The sequence below is a fragment of the Silurus meridionalis genome, chromosome 11 (genome assembly GCF_014805685.1).
Source record: "Silurus meridionalis isolate SWU-2019-XX chromosome 11, ASM1480568v1, whole genome shotgun sequence".
In the NCBI taxonomy this organism is placed as follows: Eukaryota; Metazoa; Chordata; class Actinopteri; order Siluriformes; family Siluridae; genus Silurus; species Silurus meridionalis.
The window spans coordinates 5,157,501-5,177,606 of NC_060894.1; the positions used below are offsets into that span (position 1 = coordinate 5,157,501).

At 38.5% G+C, this 20,106-nt stretch overlaps 1 protein-coding gene across 2 annotated transcripts in view; it reads left to right on the top strand.

Annotated features, from left to right (window-relative positions):
- fgf11b (fibroblast growth factor 11b) overlaps nucleotides 1-20,106 on the top strand; it is a 29,458-nt gene that overhangs the window by 3,684 nt on the left and 5,668 nt on the right. For both annotated transcript variants that reach the window (XM_046862039.1, XM_046862040.1), the window contains exons 2-4: nucleotides 10,518-10,628; nucleotides 12,184-12,287; nucleotides 19,801-19,999. In XM_046862039.1, coding sequence (XP_046717995.1) covers nucleotides 10,518-10,628; nucleotides 12,184-12,287; nucleotides 19,801-19,999 — 414 coding nt within the window. The remainder of the gene's footprint in view (nucleotides 1-10,517; nucleotides 10,629-12,183; nucleotides 12,288-19,800; nucleotides 20,000-20,106) is intronic.

The window sequence follows — 20,106 nt, forward strand, 5'->3', positions numbered from 1 at the left end:
ATAAACTTTCTTTATTAATACTTTATTATTAATTAATAAATTAATTATTAGTTTTTCTGTTGTTTTTACCAGTCGTGCCAATAAAACGTATTTAAATAGGAGGGTACAAATTTGAAAGAAAGGCAGACAGAGAGAAAATGAGAGAGTGACAGATAGAGCATAGATAAAGTGAGAGAGAGAAAGAGAGATAGAGTGGAAGGGAGAGATGACAAACTTGAAAGATTGTCAGAGGGACTGACAGACAGAGAGACAGACAGAGAGCGAGTGAGAAAAAGGGATAGAAAGGGAGAGAGGTAGAACAAACTTGAACCATAGACAGAGGGACTGACTGAGAGTTAGAGAGACAGACAGAGAGAGAGAGAGAGAGAGAGAGAGAGAGAGAGAGAGAGAGAGAGAGAGAGAGAGAGAGAGAGAGAGAGAGAGAGAGAGAGACTTTTAAATTACCTAAATATGTAAATAAATAAATAGGAAAATAGATAGGTAAAATGAGTGAAAAAATACTTATAAAATAAAACAAATATATTTTTCACACAACAATTAATAATATTGGTATTGAAAAAGCACCATATGTTAAAAGGTCAGACATTTAAAAGCAGTTGGTGATCCTGGTCCAGTGTGCACAGAAGTTCATTCAGTGCCCAGGCATTAACAAAGCCATTAAGATTGTTTTCTGTTTTATTTTTTTCCCCCAGTTAACCAGATTGCCTGCTTTGATTCTCCTATAAGGAAGTTGATAAGGCAGATACATTTTCTGTCTGAACCTAGGTATTTGGGCCCAAAGATAAAAAGTTCTTCTTTAAAACCTTGGCCAGGTCTCTGACCGATCTCTTTGAAGACCAGGAACAGCCCTCTCAGCCTACAACAGTATAAAAACAGGCTCTGCGTTGCAGAAGGGACATTCTTTTCCTACAGCGGGGTTGATGTGTGACACATGTCTGTTTGTAGCCACTTCCCAGTAAACAATCCCCCATTGGAGATCTGTAATGAGTTTCTCTATAGGAGGTTTGTACAGGGATCTCCAGCAGTCTTTGGTGGACGGGTCTGGCCCAAACACTTCTGAATTTTGACTTTGATTCTTTACAATCTTTGAGCGTACTGCAGTGTGACACTTGAACCCACAGCTGATGTACAGGGCCTTCTTTGAGGGTGTTTTCACACCTAGTTTGTTTGAGCCCTCCAAACGCTCTCGGAGTGGTTCAGTGTGTATATGTGAACAAACCAAGTGATCTCAGACCCCTTAAAAGGACCCAGAAGCTGGGCTTTTGTTTCTCCAAATGTCCCTGGAGGCTTGCCATACCTGCAGCCGTTCCGTCACTGCTGAAACACAAAACCTTTCGACATGGCAGGTCGCGAGTCGTGTGGTCTTATGAAGAAAGCTGTGCACTTATTGATATTTGGAAAGAGGATGGCATTTAACACCAACTATTCTCAACACTTAAAAACATAAAAGTATTTCTTCTGTTTTCTCAAAAACTGAAGGAAAGGGGCTACAACAGGACAGCACTACAATGTCGCGTAAAAGTGAAAAAACTACGACAGAAGTACATGAGCACACGTGATAAAATTTCACAGAATTCTGGGTTCTGAGTTCTTATGAGGTTGAGGTGTGAACACGAAAGGGTCTGAGATCTAAAGAGGACCTCTTTAGTATTGGTTGCATAAACCTGACGCTTCCGCTCTGGATTGCCCCCGACAGTATTTTTATGGTGAAAAAGCGAACTGACTTTTCCTGGGCCAGACAGCGCTGGATAAAAAAAAATAAAGGTATTGAAGCTGAGGACTTCAATACTAAAGAGGACCAAAAAGAGAACTGGGTTCTCTTTTGAGTCTTTTATATTGTGAACACGAAAGGGACTGAGGTCACATTTGCTTAGATCACTTTCTGGTTCACTTTAAGTGAACTGGGTTTGGTTCTTTTAAAACGAACTATATGTGAAAACACCCTGAGGCATTCTCAAAGTCCTCCAGTTGCAGGGTCCTGAAGCTTAGAAGAAAGCTTTCCTCTGGCTCCGCTTCCACCACAGCTGAAACCTGTAACTGAGAAAAGTTGCTATGGTTTCCTGCATCTTGTTCAGCTGTCCTGTGTTCCTCTAAGCTTCACTTGAAGGCAGAGGGTAGTGCTGAGAGGATGCTCTCCATCATGCACTTAATGACCCTAGTGGACTTGATGCCTTTTAAGCTGCACATCTCGGCTTCTTCAGCTGGCACTAGATCTGCAAGCATCCTGCTCTTGACATGATGGTTTGCACGCTCTTGTGTTCCAGTATCTGTGCTTCGATTAATGGATTGTTAAAAAGAGGTAATTCGCTCTCCATTGTCCAGTATTTAGAAAGTCCCTCTAAACTTTTAAAACTAGGCTTCAGGCTGTTAGAACAACTCTGTACAAAGGAGAAAAGTCCCTGAATTCAGTGTTGCACAGTCTGGTTGAAAACGGTTCCACATCGTATTCAAAAACATTTACTTTTCACAGTGGGGTGCGAGCTGTTTCAGTCCAGCTAGGTGTTGAATACAGTCTCTGTGCAGCTTGAAGTCTGAAGGTCCTGATTCTATTCCTCATGGACAGGGAGGGAAGGTGCAGCAGCTTTTATCCAGCGCTGTCTGGCCCAGGAAAAGTCAGTTCGCTTTTTCACCATAAAAATACTGTCGGGGGCGATCCAGAGCGGAAGCGTCAGGTTTATGCAACCAATACTTGACCCATGTATGAAAGCTAAGGTCGCACATTTTATCCACCATGCTAAGTTGAAGAAGAAGAAGCTGGAGGTGTCCATTTCTCTTAGTGAGATGAAGCAAGCCTTGTTAAAAGCCCCTTTTGATTGTTCAAGGAACAGTGATTCCAGAGCATTTTTTTTCCCCAGAGTCTTGTTGATGAGCTCATCTTCAATTTTGGTGATTTCCTACTCAAGGGCTTTGATAGATGATTTAGGCTGTTTGAGTGTGCTGTGTAGTTCATACTCCTTTTTCTGTTGAACAAAATATACAGAATTTTTCACAGAATGAAGCATTGTATAAGAGTTTGAGAATAAAATGGCAGTAATAGCTTAAATGCTGTGACTTTTAAACTATATTTCTCAGTTGAAGATGTGATGATCAATAAAACCATTTGTAAAAATATTAGTTTTTAAATCTCTGTTACTGTTATTTTCACTGATGTAAATCCGATCCAGTTTAACTGCATTAATGTGGTCGTGAGATGCTTTGACCCATGTGTACTGCTTTACTCCTGGGTGTTCTGTTCTCCAAATGTTACACATGCCCTGACTTTGGAGCATCTTGCATTTTTAAAAATTACAATTTCAGAAAACCTTTTTTTTTTGCTGCCATCTTTCCTCTTTCCTCTAAACCTATTCCTTTTGTTCGGTTCATGAAAAAACAGATGACTAGATAAAATAAGAAATCTATTAACATCAGGAAAAAGTTCTGAACCTCAACAGTTTTACCAAAAGTTCTAGAAAGTTATTAATTTCTTCTACAGTATATAACTGTTCATCTACCTGAATTGAGGTAATATCTGACATCTCAAAGACACATCTCATCAGTTTCATCACGTAAATCAGTCGATTCTGCCGACCTCAACCTCACGCTGAACATCACCACCATCAGTTCCACATTATCATTCCCATTATCACAGTCTCTTACCACAGTTTCATCGCTCGGTATAAATGTTTTTTCCTGTATTTGGGTCTGAGTTGGCTCAGCTCCAGGATTTTCACTTTTACTACTTGTCTTTTCTGTAGCATTATTCTTACCAGGTGCTGGAGCCACACTGGGACCAGCTGCTTCATTTACAGTTTCATTTCGGGTTTCATCTCCACCGTAGAGCTCACCAAAACTCACAACACACTACTACTCACAATATTTAAACTATAACACATGGCTTTATTTACAGAAAAAGAAATACACAGAAAGAGGTAAATAAAAAAAGTAGGAACAGGAGAAAATAGGAAAAAAAGGAAATAAACTTGAGATTAATATCGCTTTTCTCACTACAGACAGACAGACAGACAAAGAGTGAGAGAGAGATGGAGAGGGAGGGAGAGGGGGAGAACAAACTTGTAACAAAGAGAGGGGCTGACTGGAATTTAGAGCGACAGACAAGGGAAAGAGAGAGAGAGAGAGAGAGAGAGAGAGAGAGAGAGAGAGCAAACAAATTTACTGCAAACTCACACAGAATGCAGGATTTTTATTATTATAATTGTTATTATTCATTAATATTATTATTATTAATAATAGCCTCTTAATAAACATTTTAAAAAGCATTATTAGTGACATAGGACTCAGACACCAGATAAAATGTTTGTTGTATTCGTGTCGTGACTATAAACCTGCTCCTCAAAGACAAAATAGTTCACTCTCTCGCAGAACAAATCCAGCAGCTTTACAGCTTCCTTTATATGCAAAACACACACAAACAAACACACACACACACTGATACACACACATACAGTACTACAGACACAGCAGCATGTGCTAAAACTGGCAGTGTTCACCTGCAATGCTGTAATTCAGGATGTTTTACGAGGGGTATAAGAGTCATTACAGGAGATTCAGTGACCCGCATTCATCAAACCGCTTTTAAAGGAAGAAAGAAAGAAAGAAAGAAAGAAAGAAAGAAAGAAAGAAAGAAAGAAAGAAAGAAAGAAAATTGTCTGTGTGCCCCATATATGATTCAACACCCTGTAATTATTACAGTTGATAAATATTAATTAGGATATAAATAAAACACAAAATTATTGACAGAGTGTATAATAAAAGATTGAATTTGTCCTGATGCACCACAGGTTCCAAAGCAGACATGTTCCCTAAACATTGTCAATTTAATGGAAGGAGTCTCCAGTGTGAAAAAAAGATTTTGGTGTGCAGTTTATCCATAACACAACGACCAACTTTTTTTTTAAAGAAGGAAAAAGAGGCAAGTGAGAGAACAACTATAAGCTTTAAACAGATACAAAGCATGATGTTGAGAGAAGAATAAAAGCAATAAAACACTTGGGTATATGTTATAGAAAAATAATCAACTGTGGAAAATTTCTTGAAAAGAACACTTGAAGGTCGTTCATCAAAATAGAATTTGGGGTTCCTCTTCTAACACTTTCTGGGAAACTCTTTTGAGGTTCTTGGCCCCCTAAATTTCTTCTACCAGCAATAGTTTCATTAGGTTTCAAGGTTTCATCCTCATGTCATCTCAGGAAGATTTTCCTTTTCTTTACTCATTATTGATAAACTTACATTTCTAAGAAACATTATTTTATAACTGCTTTATCTTTGAAAAACTTCTTTGAGGTATCGTTAATTGTTAAACGTGCTATAAATATAATATAACAAATAATTTCTTAGCCCCAGTAATTGCTTCTACCGGACCTATTTGTTGTAAAGTCTCCTTTAGTGAAGCATGTAAAAACTCCTCATAACTCAGCTACTAAACAGTGTGTGTTTAAAGGTGAAAAGGGTTTTTATGTAAACCATAACGTAAAGACGAAAACACTGTGGAGTCAGTCAGAGATTTTAGAGAGAAAGGGATGAGAGAGAGAAAGAGGGAGATAAGAGTTGAAGGTTAATTCCTCATCCAGTGCTGGAACACTCGTTTAGCGTTTCATCTCGCATCCTTAAAGACATCACGAGTGACGGCAGAGACCTCGAGATCGTAGCGGCTAAAATGGAATTCACGGATGGTTTGATTAAAGCCAACAAGGACACACTGAGTTTGACCTCTAACGAGAGAAGATACAGAAAGACGTATCTTGTGTGTGTGTGTGTGTGTGTGTGTGTGTGTGTGTGTGTGTGTGTGTTGTTGGGGGTATAAGTAGGCACATTTCTATTTCTAATCTATAAGCATTGCGAGTGTGTTGACGTCAAAGGCGGTTCCAGGCTACAGGGTGGGCTGTTGTCCCAGAGCTTTGTGTTCGCAGGAAGTTTCTCTACAAATTACAATAAATAAAGCGGCCAAACACACACACACACACACACACACACACACACACACACACACACACACACACACATACACACACAGGGGTGTTGGTTTACGCTTACTGCTCTGTACATTTGGCATTAATCATCTCTCTTTCTCACACACACACACACACACACACACACACACACACACACACACACACACACACACATGCAATTCGCTCACTTTCTTTATAAAACAGCAAAAAGAGAGCAAGATTAATGCATAGCAGGCTACTCATTTTTAGAACTGTTTAGGCCATCATCATCATCATCATCATCATAATCATCATCATCAAACAATATTTTCCTCTAAAGCATAATGGGCTTTTTTGTATTCATTCTAAATACCAATGCTAATTTTCTACTACAAAATGTACAGTGAAAAGAGGACAAATGCTTCATGTAATGTTTACGTACTGAGGCTAAACCGTTCCCATTTCCATTCCTGTACCCGTTCCTGCCCTGGTCCCATTCCTGTTCAATTTACCGGTCCTGTCTCTGTCCTTTAAAGGTTTACCTTCCTTTTATTATTCCTGTCCCTGCCCTGTTCTTTTTCTCTTCTTTTTTCCTTTCCTGTTCCTGTTGCCTTCCTGTTCCTGTTCTCATCCCTGCCCTGTTTCCGTTCCTGTTGAAATTTTCATTCTTGTTCTCGTTCCAGTTCCTGTTTCTATTCCTTTTTTTGTCCTGTTCCTGTTCTTCACCACGAGTGCTTCCACTCTGCTTCCCAGTACTGAACATTTCACTGTTTATAACTCTGGAAACACACAGACAAAGTTGACACAAACATGACACTCAGAGTGCAGGGCAGTACAGTTTACACCTTCAGCTGATGTTTCAGAAATGCATCACTTCTGCTCCCTACATAGTGTGTACAGGAAGAAGCGCTTGTCTTAAATGGATTTCACATGTTTAAAGGTGGGTGAATGTTTAGAGGTGTTAATGGTGTACGTTTGTGTTTAAAGGTGTTTAAAAGTGTGTGTTTCATTTAAAGGTGTTTAAAGTCTGTAAACGTAACAGGATGTTTATAGATTACACACAGTGATGGAACTAAAGTAAATATCCACTTAGGTAGGTGCATAACACAACTCTGAACACAGGAAACATTCCCCACATAATTACTGATATGGCTTTGGATCTTAAGTCAGCATTTCCTCTGACTCGTCCACATAACAATCACAACACCATCACAACACCAGGACAGAGTGTTCACATCTACCATAATGTGATGCATGGGTTTTACAGCATCTGAGCAGGATGACATTTTAGAGAGAAAAAGAATGTGAAAGAACAAGAGTAAATTAGTGAAGCGGACAGTGAGTGGGGATTGGTGGGACAGTATGTGAGTATTAAATCCACGCTGAGGGAAGCCCCCTGTCTCTGGGCTCGTCTCTGACGGCGGCGTGAGAAATGCCCTCGAGCTGCTCGTTGGAGCAGAGCTCGTAATTACACCGCTCTCTAATCCAGATAAGATGAAATGGAGCTGCAGTGCTTCACATACACACACACACGCAATGAGACAAAAGTGCAGGACACAGTCAAGGTTAACGCATGGAATGTGGATCGATTCGGCCGAGTGTCCATCTATCAGTGAGGTCACACTCAGGTTACTGCAGCGCTTTAAAGGAACAGATACGTGAAAAATCGAAGACACTCAATTTACATGTCAAAACTGGCAGAATAACTGCAATCATAAGAAGTGAGGGACAGATATATTCACAACACCGTTATGTCTGATTCTCTATTCTGATTGGTTGTCCGTTGTAGATTTATTTATTATAAGAGCAGCTCTAACAGTAATACAAGTTTATATAAATGCACTCATTTCTATAGCAACAGCTCATTCACAGGGACAGCATGTTATTAGTGATCAGGTGACTTTTTTTTTTTTATAAGGAGACGTTTATGTAACATGCATGGGAGGAGTCTAGAGTGTCAGTGTAAGTAAAACGTGTAAATGGAAAAAAAAAGTACAGTTCTTACTGTTATTCTCTTACTGATATCTTTTATTTCATTTTTCTCTTCCCCTGCAACTATCTGCAGCCCTCTAGTCACGCTCTCCCTCTCCCTCCCTCTCTCTCATTACCCCCCTCCACCAAGTAGAAAATGAGTCTTGATAAACACAAACGATACAAATAATTTGCTTCACTCGCTGGTGTGTGAGAGAATAATGACTCTCATTAATGCCTGTAATTCATGAGGCCTAATGGCTCCTACATAAGGATAGAAGAGCTATCACACACACACACACACACACACACACACACACACACACACACACACTCAAACGCACACGCACACACACACAGAGTAAGGAGGGATTCCAGGGTGCTAATGAAGTGAAAAGAATAGAAAGAAAGAGAAGGAGAAAGAAATTAAAAAGTTTGAGTATCTTTAGAACTAGCATACAGAGACAGAGGCCACGCCTCCTTTAATACTCAAATATAGACATGAAAGCCACAACTCCTTCTTAAGAACTGAAACACTCTAAAGATATTCTTCCTTCTCAGAACTGACATACAAAAAACAGAGGCCACACCTCCTTCTAAAGAACTCACAAATGGGCCACACTTCCTTCTTTAGAACCGACAAACAGACATAAGCCACACCTGGTTTACACAACTGACAGACTCAGACATATACGCCCTGCTTTCTTCCCCCTTATAGGAAACCTCACTATATCTGTTGTACTTGTCCCTGTGTAAGATCTTCTGCTATAGCACAAAATAACATATTAGAACAAGTCTATTAATATAAAATGGTCAGAGCTGTTGCTATAGAGAATTTATCAACACAATCTAGCCTTTCAGGATCCAGAACTCAGCAGTGTTCAGCGTGATGGTCAGTATTAATCAGTGGCATGCCATGCATTTCACACCTCGGCCTTCAATGGTATCCTATACACTTCTTATTACCATCATTATGACACCATAACTAAATAAACCATAAAGACCATAAACACAACTTTATAAGACAAATATAACTGTTTACATGCTGTTTTTGCATACCTACTTGATTGCTGTTGCTGTTTTGCACAACATTTTGTGTTTGTTTACCAGAACACTATTGTTTATAGTTCTATTTTTTCCACATTATACAGTATAACATATTATACAGTAGGTATACTGGTTGGCGCTATTTTGTGTTTTACACGGTCTTGATTTTGCACTTGGTTGAACACAATTGTTTTATTGTTGTTTTATGTAGCACCATGGTTCTGGAAAAACGTTGTCTCACTTCACAGTGTACTGCATCAGCTATGGTTAAAATGGCAATAAAAGCTTCCTTCCATACTGCGAGAATGAATCCATTACTAAAGCAAGAATCCAAATCATCAAATTTCAGCAAGTCTCCTTTCACTGCAGCCACAGCTGAACTCCTTGCATACTTCATATCTAGCAGAAGCTTCAATATTTACCTCATAAACTGACCCTGGGGTTTCAGTGCCTTTTTGTAGTAGTGCCTTTTGGTTTCTCTGACCACAAAAAACCCTCAGAATTATGGTTTTCCAGGGGGATTTGAAATGAAGGCAAATTGTATGTTATTGTGCAAACTCTATGGGAAAGAAAACACAAAAGTATAAATGGTTCTTGAAAAAGCTGTATTTAACTGTTTTGGTTGACCTTTCCTTACAATGTTCAGCTTTTCTTGAAAAGTCTGTCTTGAAAATGGCCTTGTAAGTATATCTACGACCAAATCAATTTCTTCTCCTATTTTAGCGATTGTGGAATAAAATAAAAACAGATATAATATCTACATGAATATATTTGAGTGCTTGTGCAGTTTGCTACAGATGCAGGCTGTGAACTCTGATTAGTGCATTTTCTAACCATCCAATCAAAGGACTTGAAAATGCTGAAATTATTGTATGCTCCGCTGTTGCCAACTTGAAATCTGAAAGCAACAGATTATAGCTGAAATATATCAAATAGAACAAGAAATAGAAACTCTAACATTAACATACACACAGGAACCAGGAAAAGGGCTATGGAATGAATAGAATAGACTATTGGGAATAATTGAATACATATTTATGGATAAAAATACTGTATATTTTAAAACCTATAAAAAAAATAGAAATAGCCACATCACTATTTTTTCTTCTTTGCCATCTCAAATGAACATGGAACAATCATGATGGGACTCTGTTCATAAAATTTTCAAGCTCCGTTCTCCTCCTGTTTCTTCGGTCACAAACACTCTCCTAATGCTAATCCATCTTTTATAGCTCACTACATCGGCTTCTCTTCTCACTCCGCTAATGAGCCACACTGGCGTGGGGTTAAAGGGCCGGTCAGTCATTTTTTTTAATGAGTAATGATTGGTAATGTACTCTACAGTGCTGCTCATTGCAAATAAATAAAACTTGTCATGGATCGGAATATCCAACCAATCAGGGTTGGAAGGTATGTCTTTTTACCTGTCAATCATACTCCCTAAATGCCTGTCAATTCAAGCTTAAATCACTGACCGCACATTTAATGTTACAGGTGAAAGCCAGTAGGGCATGCTTCATTCAGAAAACTTTTGATTGTGTCTGTGTGTTGGTGTGTGTTCATTTTTCATAGAGCCACAGCTAAAAGGGATCGTCACACGCCTGTACAGTCAGCACGGCTTTTACCTCCAGATGCAGCCAGATGGAACTATGGACGGCACAAGAGATGAGACCAGCTCCTTCTGTAAGTATGTGTGTATTTATATCTGTGTGTGTGTGTGTGTGTGTGTGTGTGTGTGTGTGTGTGTGTGTGTGTGTGTAGAGAATCAGACGCATTTAATAATATGCCCCTACCACCCGTGTTTCCCTCTGTGCATCTTTACTTGTGTTTCCTCATTCTCCTCCTGTGTTTCTCCCACTGTCTCCTCCTGTTTTTCTCCCACTGTGTCTCCTTCTGTGTTTCTTCCACTTTGTCTCCTCCTGTGTTTTTCTCTCACTGTGTCTTCTCCTGTGTTTCCCCACCGTGTCTCCACCTGTGTTTTTCTCTTACTGTGCCTTCTTCTGTGTTTCTCCCACTGTGTCCCCTTGTGTGTTTTTTCTCTCACTGTCTTCTCCTGAGTTTCTCTCACTGTGTCTCTGCCTGAGTATCTCTCACTGTGTATCTCTTTCTGTATTTTTCTCTCACTGTCTCCTCCTGAGTTTCTCTAACTGTGTCTCCTCCTGAGTTGCTCTCACTTTCTACTCCAGTGTTTCTCTAACTGTGGCTCCTCCTGTGTTTCTCACACTGTTTCTCCTCCTGAGTATCTCTCACTGTGTCTCCTCCTGAGTTTCCCTCACTGTCTCCTCCTGTGTTTATTTTACTGTGTCTCCTCCTGAGTTTCCCCTGACTGTCTACTCCTGAGTATCTCTCAGTGTGTCTCCTTCTGAGTTTCTCTCACTGTCTCCTCCTGTGTTTCTCTATCTGTGTCTCCTCCTGTGTTTCTCTCACGGTGTCTCCTCCTGAGTATTTCTCATTGTTTCTCTGCTTTAGTTTCTTTCACTGTGTCTCCTCCTGGGTTTCATTGTGTCTCTGCCTGAGTATCGATCACTGTGTCCCCTCCTAAGTTTCTCTCACTGTGTCTCCATCTGAGTTTCTCTTATTGTGTCTTCTTCTGTGTTTCTCTCTGTGTAGCCCCATCTGTGTTTTGCAGTTTTTCTGCCTGTGTTTTATTGTCTTAGTGATTCTTTTTGTGCCTCTGCCTGTGTTTCTCCCGCCATGTCTCTGCCCACATTTTGTCTTTGTGTCTCCACTCATGCTCTCTCTGTCTCTGCCAGTGTTTCTTTCTCTGTGTTTCTGCCAGTGTTTCTCTCGGTGTGTTGCCTGTGTTTCTCTCTGTCTCATCTTGTCCTTTTTTTCAGTGTGTTTAGGGTGATAATTAATTTTAGAACTTAGAGCTGGAACTCCTTTCATCCCCCTCCTGTGTGTGTTTGTGGGTGTGAGTGTGTGTGTGCGTGTGTGTGTGCATAATGAACCGTGCCAAGTGTTTTACACCTCACCACTAACACAAATAATCAAGGTGTGTGTATTTGTCTTTTAAGTCAATAAGTTAATTTTACTGAGAGCCGAGGTGTTTTCACAATGAAAAGGTGTGATTTAAGTGTGCTTAAGAAACTACCAAACAAATAAATGAACATGTAACCCAATGTCAAGAGAAACAAAACAAAAAAGAATTCAATAAAAGTAATTAAATAAATATGTATGTGTTTGTGTGTGTGTGTGTGTGTGTGTGTGTGTGTGTGTGTGTGTGTGTGTGTTTCAGCTCAATTCAACCTAATCCCTGTGGGTCTGAGGATTGTGGCCATTCAGGGGGCAAGGACGGGGCTCTACCTGGGCATGAATAGTGAGGGCTACCTCTACACCTCCGTAAGTCTAGTGTTAGTGATGTCACTCGGGATGTCTGAGATAAGGGGTGTGGTCTAAAGTTTGAAGGTGAATATGTGGAGTAAAGCTGTTGTTAATAGAGATCAAGAACCGTTCAACGGTGTTGATGATGACAATGATGATGATGCTAAAGAGCCACACTGTGAGGAATGAACTGAAAGCAGAAGGGAAACTCTCCGTGGTGCTGAAAGCAACATACACCATTGTATGCAAATACACCCAGGGCTGAAACGTATGTTCTGCTCAAGATGTTTTATACAACATCTGTAGCAAACTATTAAAAATTTACAAGAAGGCATGTGTAAAAATATACTCTTTGTACAATTCAGGCAAAAAAAAAAAACCTATGTATTGTCATTAGAGCATCCAAATCCCCTGAGAAACTGACTGTGGATCTGCATTGAAGAGTCATCAGAAGAAAAAAACTCACCTGGGGCCTTATTACAAAAGATGTATGAAAAATAACATATAAATACACAATATCTATATAACAAGACATTCACCAAAAGTATATCTTGATGTTTGTGCCTGTGCTAAATACAGGTGTCTGAGGTGCACTGTGATCCAATCCAATCTGGATGGTTTGGGATCCAGCGTGCAACTATGTAAAAATGTACTGTTAACACAAACGTTATCCAGACACCACCAAGGGTCCATCTAATTAGCTAGGGTTAAGTTTAGGGTTTAACCAATGCCCTGGTTAAAAAATGTGTAATCATTGACGATTGAAGTACTCCACCAGTTCTCTAGGCTAATGATATAAGATAATGGAATAATCAAATCAGCTGTATTTGTAGGCCTTTTTCGATCCAATCTCTAATTTGTTTGGGAAAAAAAGACTCAACAGACACTGGAGGTCAACTGATTGATCAGCGGGTTGATTAATCAGGACGATTTATATTATTTATTTATTTTTTAGCATTTTTTTATTAATCGACATTGGCCGACGATTATTAAGCAGGCACATCTGATTAAACACACATATGTGTACGTTCTACCCTTGCTTTATAGAACATCAGTAGGTGGCAGTAGCCTGTATTCGGTATCCAAACAGGGAAACCAGAAACCTAGAACTGTGAATATCTAAATCATGTAGTGTTTACACCGAAAATTGTCATGATCAATACTACTGGATTTGTGTAGCTTTTTTAATCATGTCTGCTAAGCTGCAAGGAAAAGTGGCAAGAATGACAGTTTGTCAGTTTATTTTTTATTTTCTTGTGCTTATTCGTTAATCTAAATAGCCAATCGGAGTTCTTCTTATCCTTTTTTTCTTAATCCAGCCTTATATATTTAATTGTTTAAATATTATGCTACTTTTATAGATAGAATGAGAATAACATTTGGAGAGAGAATAAGTGTAACTTTTTTGGAAATATTTTGTTATAGAGCCTTCAACCAGCTGTAGTTTAGGCTACAGGTAGAGTAGGCACAGGTACCAAAACCAGCTAACAAATGCACTGATTAGAGTCGCTTTTAGTGGTAAATAAATGTTTCATTTAAGCAATTTTCTGTAACATGTCTTATTAATTAACTGTTAGATTTAATTAGATGAAGATTGAAAAAAATAAATCAGCCAAACATATCGGGCAAAATAATCATCAAAAAAACTCTGATTTTTAAAGATAAAAGAAAAACCCATATCGCTCAACCTCTAGCAGAATCCAGACATAACAAACATCCATGACACTGTTCCTCAAGCGATAAATCAGATCACAACTGAAAGTGTCACATTCAGAATGTGAATGGCTGTGTGTGTCGGCTTTCCTTTTGTGATCAGGCCACTCAAGTTGGAGAAAAAGTACAACTTGACAACTGCTAAACACAGTAATAAATGTTTCATGCTGACTACAAAAAGGGTGTGTGAAACTGCACTGTTGTTCAAAAGAGAGTTGCTAAGTTACTTAGTTTTGAGGTGCCTAAAATTTTGCACATGCCACAAATATTGGTTTAAATATAAATTAAGCCAAAATCGGCATTTAAGCAAAGATGAAAATGTAATTTGCTTCTGATGCTCTGTTTCAGTAATATGTAATTTGGCATTGGGGCGGGGGACTAACTTTTGCATACAGCTGTGTATACAGGAGTGTTTGTGTGTGAAAGGGCTTTCCAATTTTTGTTGCTTGAGATAATGCTGCTGGAATCTCCTACCATTGTGTGTGTGTGTGTGTGTGTGTGTGTGTGTGTGTGTGTGTGTGTGTGTGTGTGTGTGTGTGTGTGGTGCTGCTACCTGCAGACTCCTGAAAATGGTTTCTTGATAAAAATAGTGTTACATCCCTTCATCCTGACCCACTTAATAATCACCACTCTGGAAATACCCTCAGAGAGAGAGAGAGAGAGAGAGAGAGAGAGAGAGAGAGAGAGAGAGAGAGAGAGAGAAAGCAAGAGAGGGACAGAGAGGGTGGACAAAGGAAAGAGAGAAATGGTGAGGGGAGTAGAGAGAGAATGGGAGGGATAATTTTTGCTTTCATCTTTTTTGATATAAGTTAGAAAGAAAAAGGTAAAAAAAAAAAAATCAATCTCTGAAAAAATATCTGAAAATTCAAAACAAACAAAAAATCTATATCATATGTGTGTTTGTTTGTGTGTGTGTGTGTGTGTGTGTGTGTGTGTGTGTGTGTGTGTGTGTGTGTGTGTGTGCGTGCGTGCGTGCGTGTGAGAGAGAGCGTTTTTCGGCTTGGTGAATTGTATTGAGATTCAGGATGATGCAGAGAGCTTAGATGCAATCACTCCAGCCCTGGCAGAGAGATGAAATAGAGAATAAAAAGAGTCAGAGAGAAAGAGAGCGAGAGAGAGAGAGAGAGAGAGAGAGAGAGAGAGAGAGAGAGAGAGAGAGATTTCAATAAGCTCAGCTTGTTTTGTGCATGTGTGTGTGTTTGTATATGTGTGTCTCTGTATATGTGTGTGTGTTTGTGCTTGACAGAGAGACAAAAATACAGTCACAGAAAAAAAAGATGAAGAGAATAAAAGAGAGGAAGACAAATAGACGGAGAGAAAGTGAGTGAGTGTGCGTGTGTGTGTGTGTGAGATCAAACACATGTTTGAGCATGAGAGAGTGAGACTAAAAGGAGAGAAAGAGAATAGGTATAAAAGAGAGAAGGAAAGGGATGATGTTTCACTTGTGAAAGCATTGACTGAGATTTGAAAGAATTTATGAAGAATCCTGTTTGGGAATTGGGTTAGTTCCTGTTACACCATAGTAAACCTCACATTTACAAACCTTGCTGCCGTGTGAGCCATTACTCCAGAAACAATCATTGGAACGAGTCAAAAAACATCTGCTGTAGAAAATGTATAATTAATTAATGCTTCACCAACCAATCAGAAGCCAGAAATCTACACAGGGTGAAAATATTTATCATTATGCATAGATAATAAATAAAAAGTTAAAAACTATTTCCAGCATGTTCCAGGCTATAAGTGACATTGTTGTTTGGATCCAGCAGGTGTGATGAATTACACAGATCAGTGAAGGATCTCTAATGTTCTAATTAGTGTGATTGGAATCAGACACTTTCATAATTACAGCATTGTTAAACAGAAACCCATCTGACGCCGCTCTATTTCTCATTCACACCACAGAACTGAGGGATTCTGCATCTTAATTGGTCTCTGGTTCTTGAAAAATTCTCTATAACAGCAGCTCTGATAGTAGCACAGGTTTTATAAAAACCTGTTTTATATATGTGTGTGTGGCCTCTGTGTCTAAATTTGTGGATTTAAAAAACGTAGGTGTGGCCTCTGTGTTTAAGTTTGTTGATTTTAAAGAAGTAGGTGTGACCTCTGTGTCTTAGTCAGTTTTTAAAAAGTAGGTGTGGCCTCTGTGTCTAAGTCAGTTTTAAAGAAGTAGGTGTGGCCTCTGCATCTAAGTCAGCTTCAAAAAAGTAGGTGTGGCCTCTGTGTCTGAGTCAGTTTTAAAGAAGTAGGTGTGGCCTCTACATTTAAGACAGCTTCAAAAGGTAGGTGTGGCCTCTGTGTACATTTGTGATTTTTTTTGTGAAGTGGGTGTGGCCTCTGTGTCTACATTTGCGAGTTTTTTTTTTGGTAAAGTAGGTGTGGCCTCTGTGTGTAAGTTTGTCAATTTTCAAGATGTAGGTGTGGCCTCTGTGTCTAAAATGTAGGCGTGGTGTTTGAATCTAAATTTGTGGATAAAAAAAAGGAGGGTGTGGCCTCTGTGCCCAAGTTGGTCAGTTTTATAGAAGTAGGTCTGGCCTCTGTGTCTAAGTTTGTCAGTTTTAAAGACGTAAGTGTGGTCTCTTTGTCTAAGTCAGTTTTATACAAGTATGTTTGGCCGCAGAACAGGTATAGAGTAATGCACGTATTCTGATACCTTACAATTGCTATAAAAATAGTCGATTACTTGGGATGTGTTGATGAGATTTTGTTTATAGTTAATGTTTCATACAGTAAGTGGAACTATTCACCAGTGTCAGCACTTTGTAATGGTCTGAGGTAAAGGTGTAACTAACGGTTAGTGTTTATAGCTGTTCTAGTGTAAGTGACAACCTGGGCTAACTTGATTCTCCTCCAATCAATGTAACTCTAAATGGATTAAATGCCACATCATTTTGTATAAAAAAAAAAAACATAAGCCTTTTGTTCCTTGTGTAAGGAAATGAACATTAATTTGTGGGTCTTTGGGGTTATTTTAGGTCAAGTGTGCTACTGTAGGAATCATAAACACTGTTGCGTGGGTTCATCGCAAAATGTTTGACTTTGTGAAGGTTATTCATTTGTCTTCGTCTTCATCAGACGAGGAGGAGAAGGAGAAGGAGGACAGATTTGCGGGACGATTAGATCCTCACGGCTCCGTCTGTCAATTTCATGCTCGCTGAACGGAAAGAAAAGAAAAGGAGTTTATTGATTGCGGGACGTGACGGACACTGACGTTGTAGCTCCTGGCTTTTCAGTTTTATCAGGTTAATGGAGTTTATCAGCAGACACACTTTACACACACCGCTGAGCCAGAGTGATTATGAGCCGACGCACACTACGGAGAGGAGTCAGAGAAAAAACACACACACACACACACACACACACACACACACACACACACACACACACACAAACACACACATAAAAACACACACATACATAGAGAGACGTGAAAAAAGGATAAAGCCAGCATTAGTTTCTCCGGATTAGTTTCTGTCTAGAATTTTCTTCTATAGCAAATACAGTGGCGTTAATTTTTTTAAACAAGTATATAAACACACATTTCTAATCTAATTAGAAACCTTAACAACTTTTAAGTTAAATATTGAAATAAATAGGTCATTTATAACATAAACTTTTTTATTTATAGTTCATTTCTATATTAAAAAACGTTCACTTCCAGTTTTCCTTTCACAAATATTTATTTTATATTTTATAAAAGTTAGATTTTATTATAGATTTTGTTTCATAACATTTTATGAATGTTTTTATCGTATGTGCATTATTTTTGTTTAATGTAATTTAACCTTGATTTTTTTAAAGTATTTTAAGTCTGTCATTGCTTTTTCTTTTTTAAGTGTATTTATCATTTTCTTTTCACTTTTCCTCTATCCTTTCTTTCTATCTTCTTTTAATCTCTTTTTTGTAAACAAGTAAAATTCAGCAACACTGCTGTAAGCATGTGTACCTTTAGTATTAAACATTAATGCACTTCTGTGTCAGTGCTGCAGCTGTAATGCCAGGTTTCCCAACATCTGCACTTTTTGCTATATTAATTTTAAGTGTGTGAGAGAGAGAGAGAGAGAGAGAGAGAGAGAGAGAGAGAGAGAGAGAGAGAGAGAAACGATGGAATGAGCATTTACAATTGCTGTTATGTAAGAGACAACAGGAACAGTAACGTGAAGGGTAACTCTAAACAGATAAAAAGTATAAAATGCCATGCAGTTTGTTGGTGAATTGCTGTGTTGTGTGATTTAATAAAATAGTTTTGTTGTGGAAAACTTTGAGGTGGTAACAGTGGAGACGCCCCATCATGTTGATTATTCTGTTAAGACAGCGCCACACGCGTGTTTTATTCCTTAAAACAAAAGTGTTCAGTGTTTTGATTTCGGTGCTGATCTGCAGACGGTTTTAGAGACGAGCTTCTCATGTTTCAGGCTTATTCACACAGAGGACATTCACTTAGAGATGTAATCAAATACCAGATAGAAAGAGAGAGAGAGAGAGAGAGAGAGAGAGAGAGAGAGAAAGCAAGAGAGGGACAGAGAGGGTGGACAAAGGAAAGAGAGAAATGGTGAGACAGAGGAAGATTGAAGGTCAGAAGGATCCTCAAACATTCTCCTCTATTTAAATTAGAAGTTCCCAACCACTGAGTCGAGAACCAGACTGTTGTGTATATATATATATATATATATATATATATATATATATATATATATATATATATATATATATATATATATATGTATATATATATATTCGCGCATCAGAATCAGGTTTATTGGCCTGATTGACACACACAAAGAATTTGGTTCCCGCTGTTGGTAACTCTCAAAATTACAGACATAAATAACACTATACATTTATCATAGACTAAACAAGACAAAACAAAACAGACTATACGAGATAATAGACAATATGAGACAATAAACGCATGATTGTCATGAGTTAACTTGTAATTAATCGCAACTTTATCCCACATTTTAATCTGTTCTAAATGAACCTTAAATTTATATACTTCGTAGGTTTTTACTACTCTAATCAACATGGGCATGGACAAATATGGATGCTTTATGCAAATGTATCTTCATTATTAGTAAAACATAGAGCATAAAGACTAGACATGTTTCAAAGGTCATAGATGTTTTTCAAAGAACTTGTTCATGTCTATTAATCGCATGGAAAAAAGAACACACACACAAAAAACTTCTCTTTCTTTGCATTGATTCAGTTGATCAAACAGAGAGGCCTGTACATTTTCAGATGGCAGGGCAGCTCATAAAAATATTCTTAAAAATGTTTAAAAGTAATTATGGTGTTTTAAATGAAGTAAATAATCAGGACACCAAAGTGAACATTTTGCTATGTTTCCACACGGACGGTTTTAATTGCCGGATGTGTGCATCATGGTGGATTTTGTTGCTTGATTTGAGACTTGACGCATCAGTAAAACAAATGTTTGATGATTAACAAATCACTATCTAAATATAGAAAGGGCAACATGAATAAATTTGTTTCATTGAAGGTTTTAATTTCACCTCTTATATAAATATAGCTATTTTCTCTGGTTTCGCTCATTTTGTGTGATTTTGTTTCTACAGGTTAAAGTTTTTTCACTAGGTTAGCATTCACTGACTATGCTAGGTTCTGCTCACTTGCTTGGTTAGCTATCATTTTGTTTCTTGTACTCATAGAAAGTTTCGAGTTCAGATAGATTTTACTTTGCTCACTTTTCATGGGAAGAGAAGAAACCAGGTGCAACACATCTCATGTCAGGACCGGATAATAACCTTTACATCAGAATCTCTATTGATTTTTGTTTTTATTATTTATTTCTCAGGAGCACTTTACATCAGAGTGTAAGTTTAAAGAGAGCGTGTTTGAGAACTACTATGTGACGTACTCGTCCATGCTGTACCGTCAGAGCCAGTCAGGTCGCTCATGGTACATTGGCATCAACCGTGAAGGCCAGGTAATGAAGGGCAACCGAGTGAAGAAGACCAAAGGTGCTGCTCATTTCCTACCCAAGGTCATCGAAGGTCAGTCTACCTTGTGTTCTGTTTGGCTCAAAATGTTGCTCTAACCAAGTGAAGTAAAAAATGTTGGTCATATATCTTTGTGTGTTTGCTATGGTTTAACAACTGGC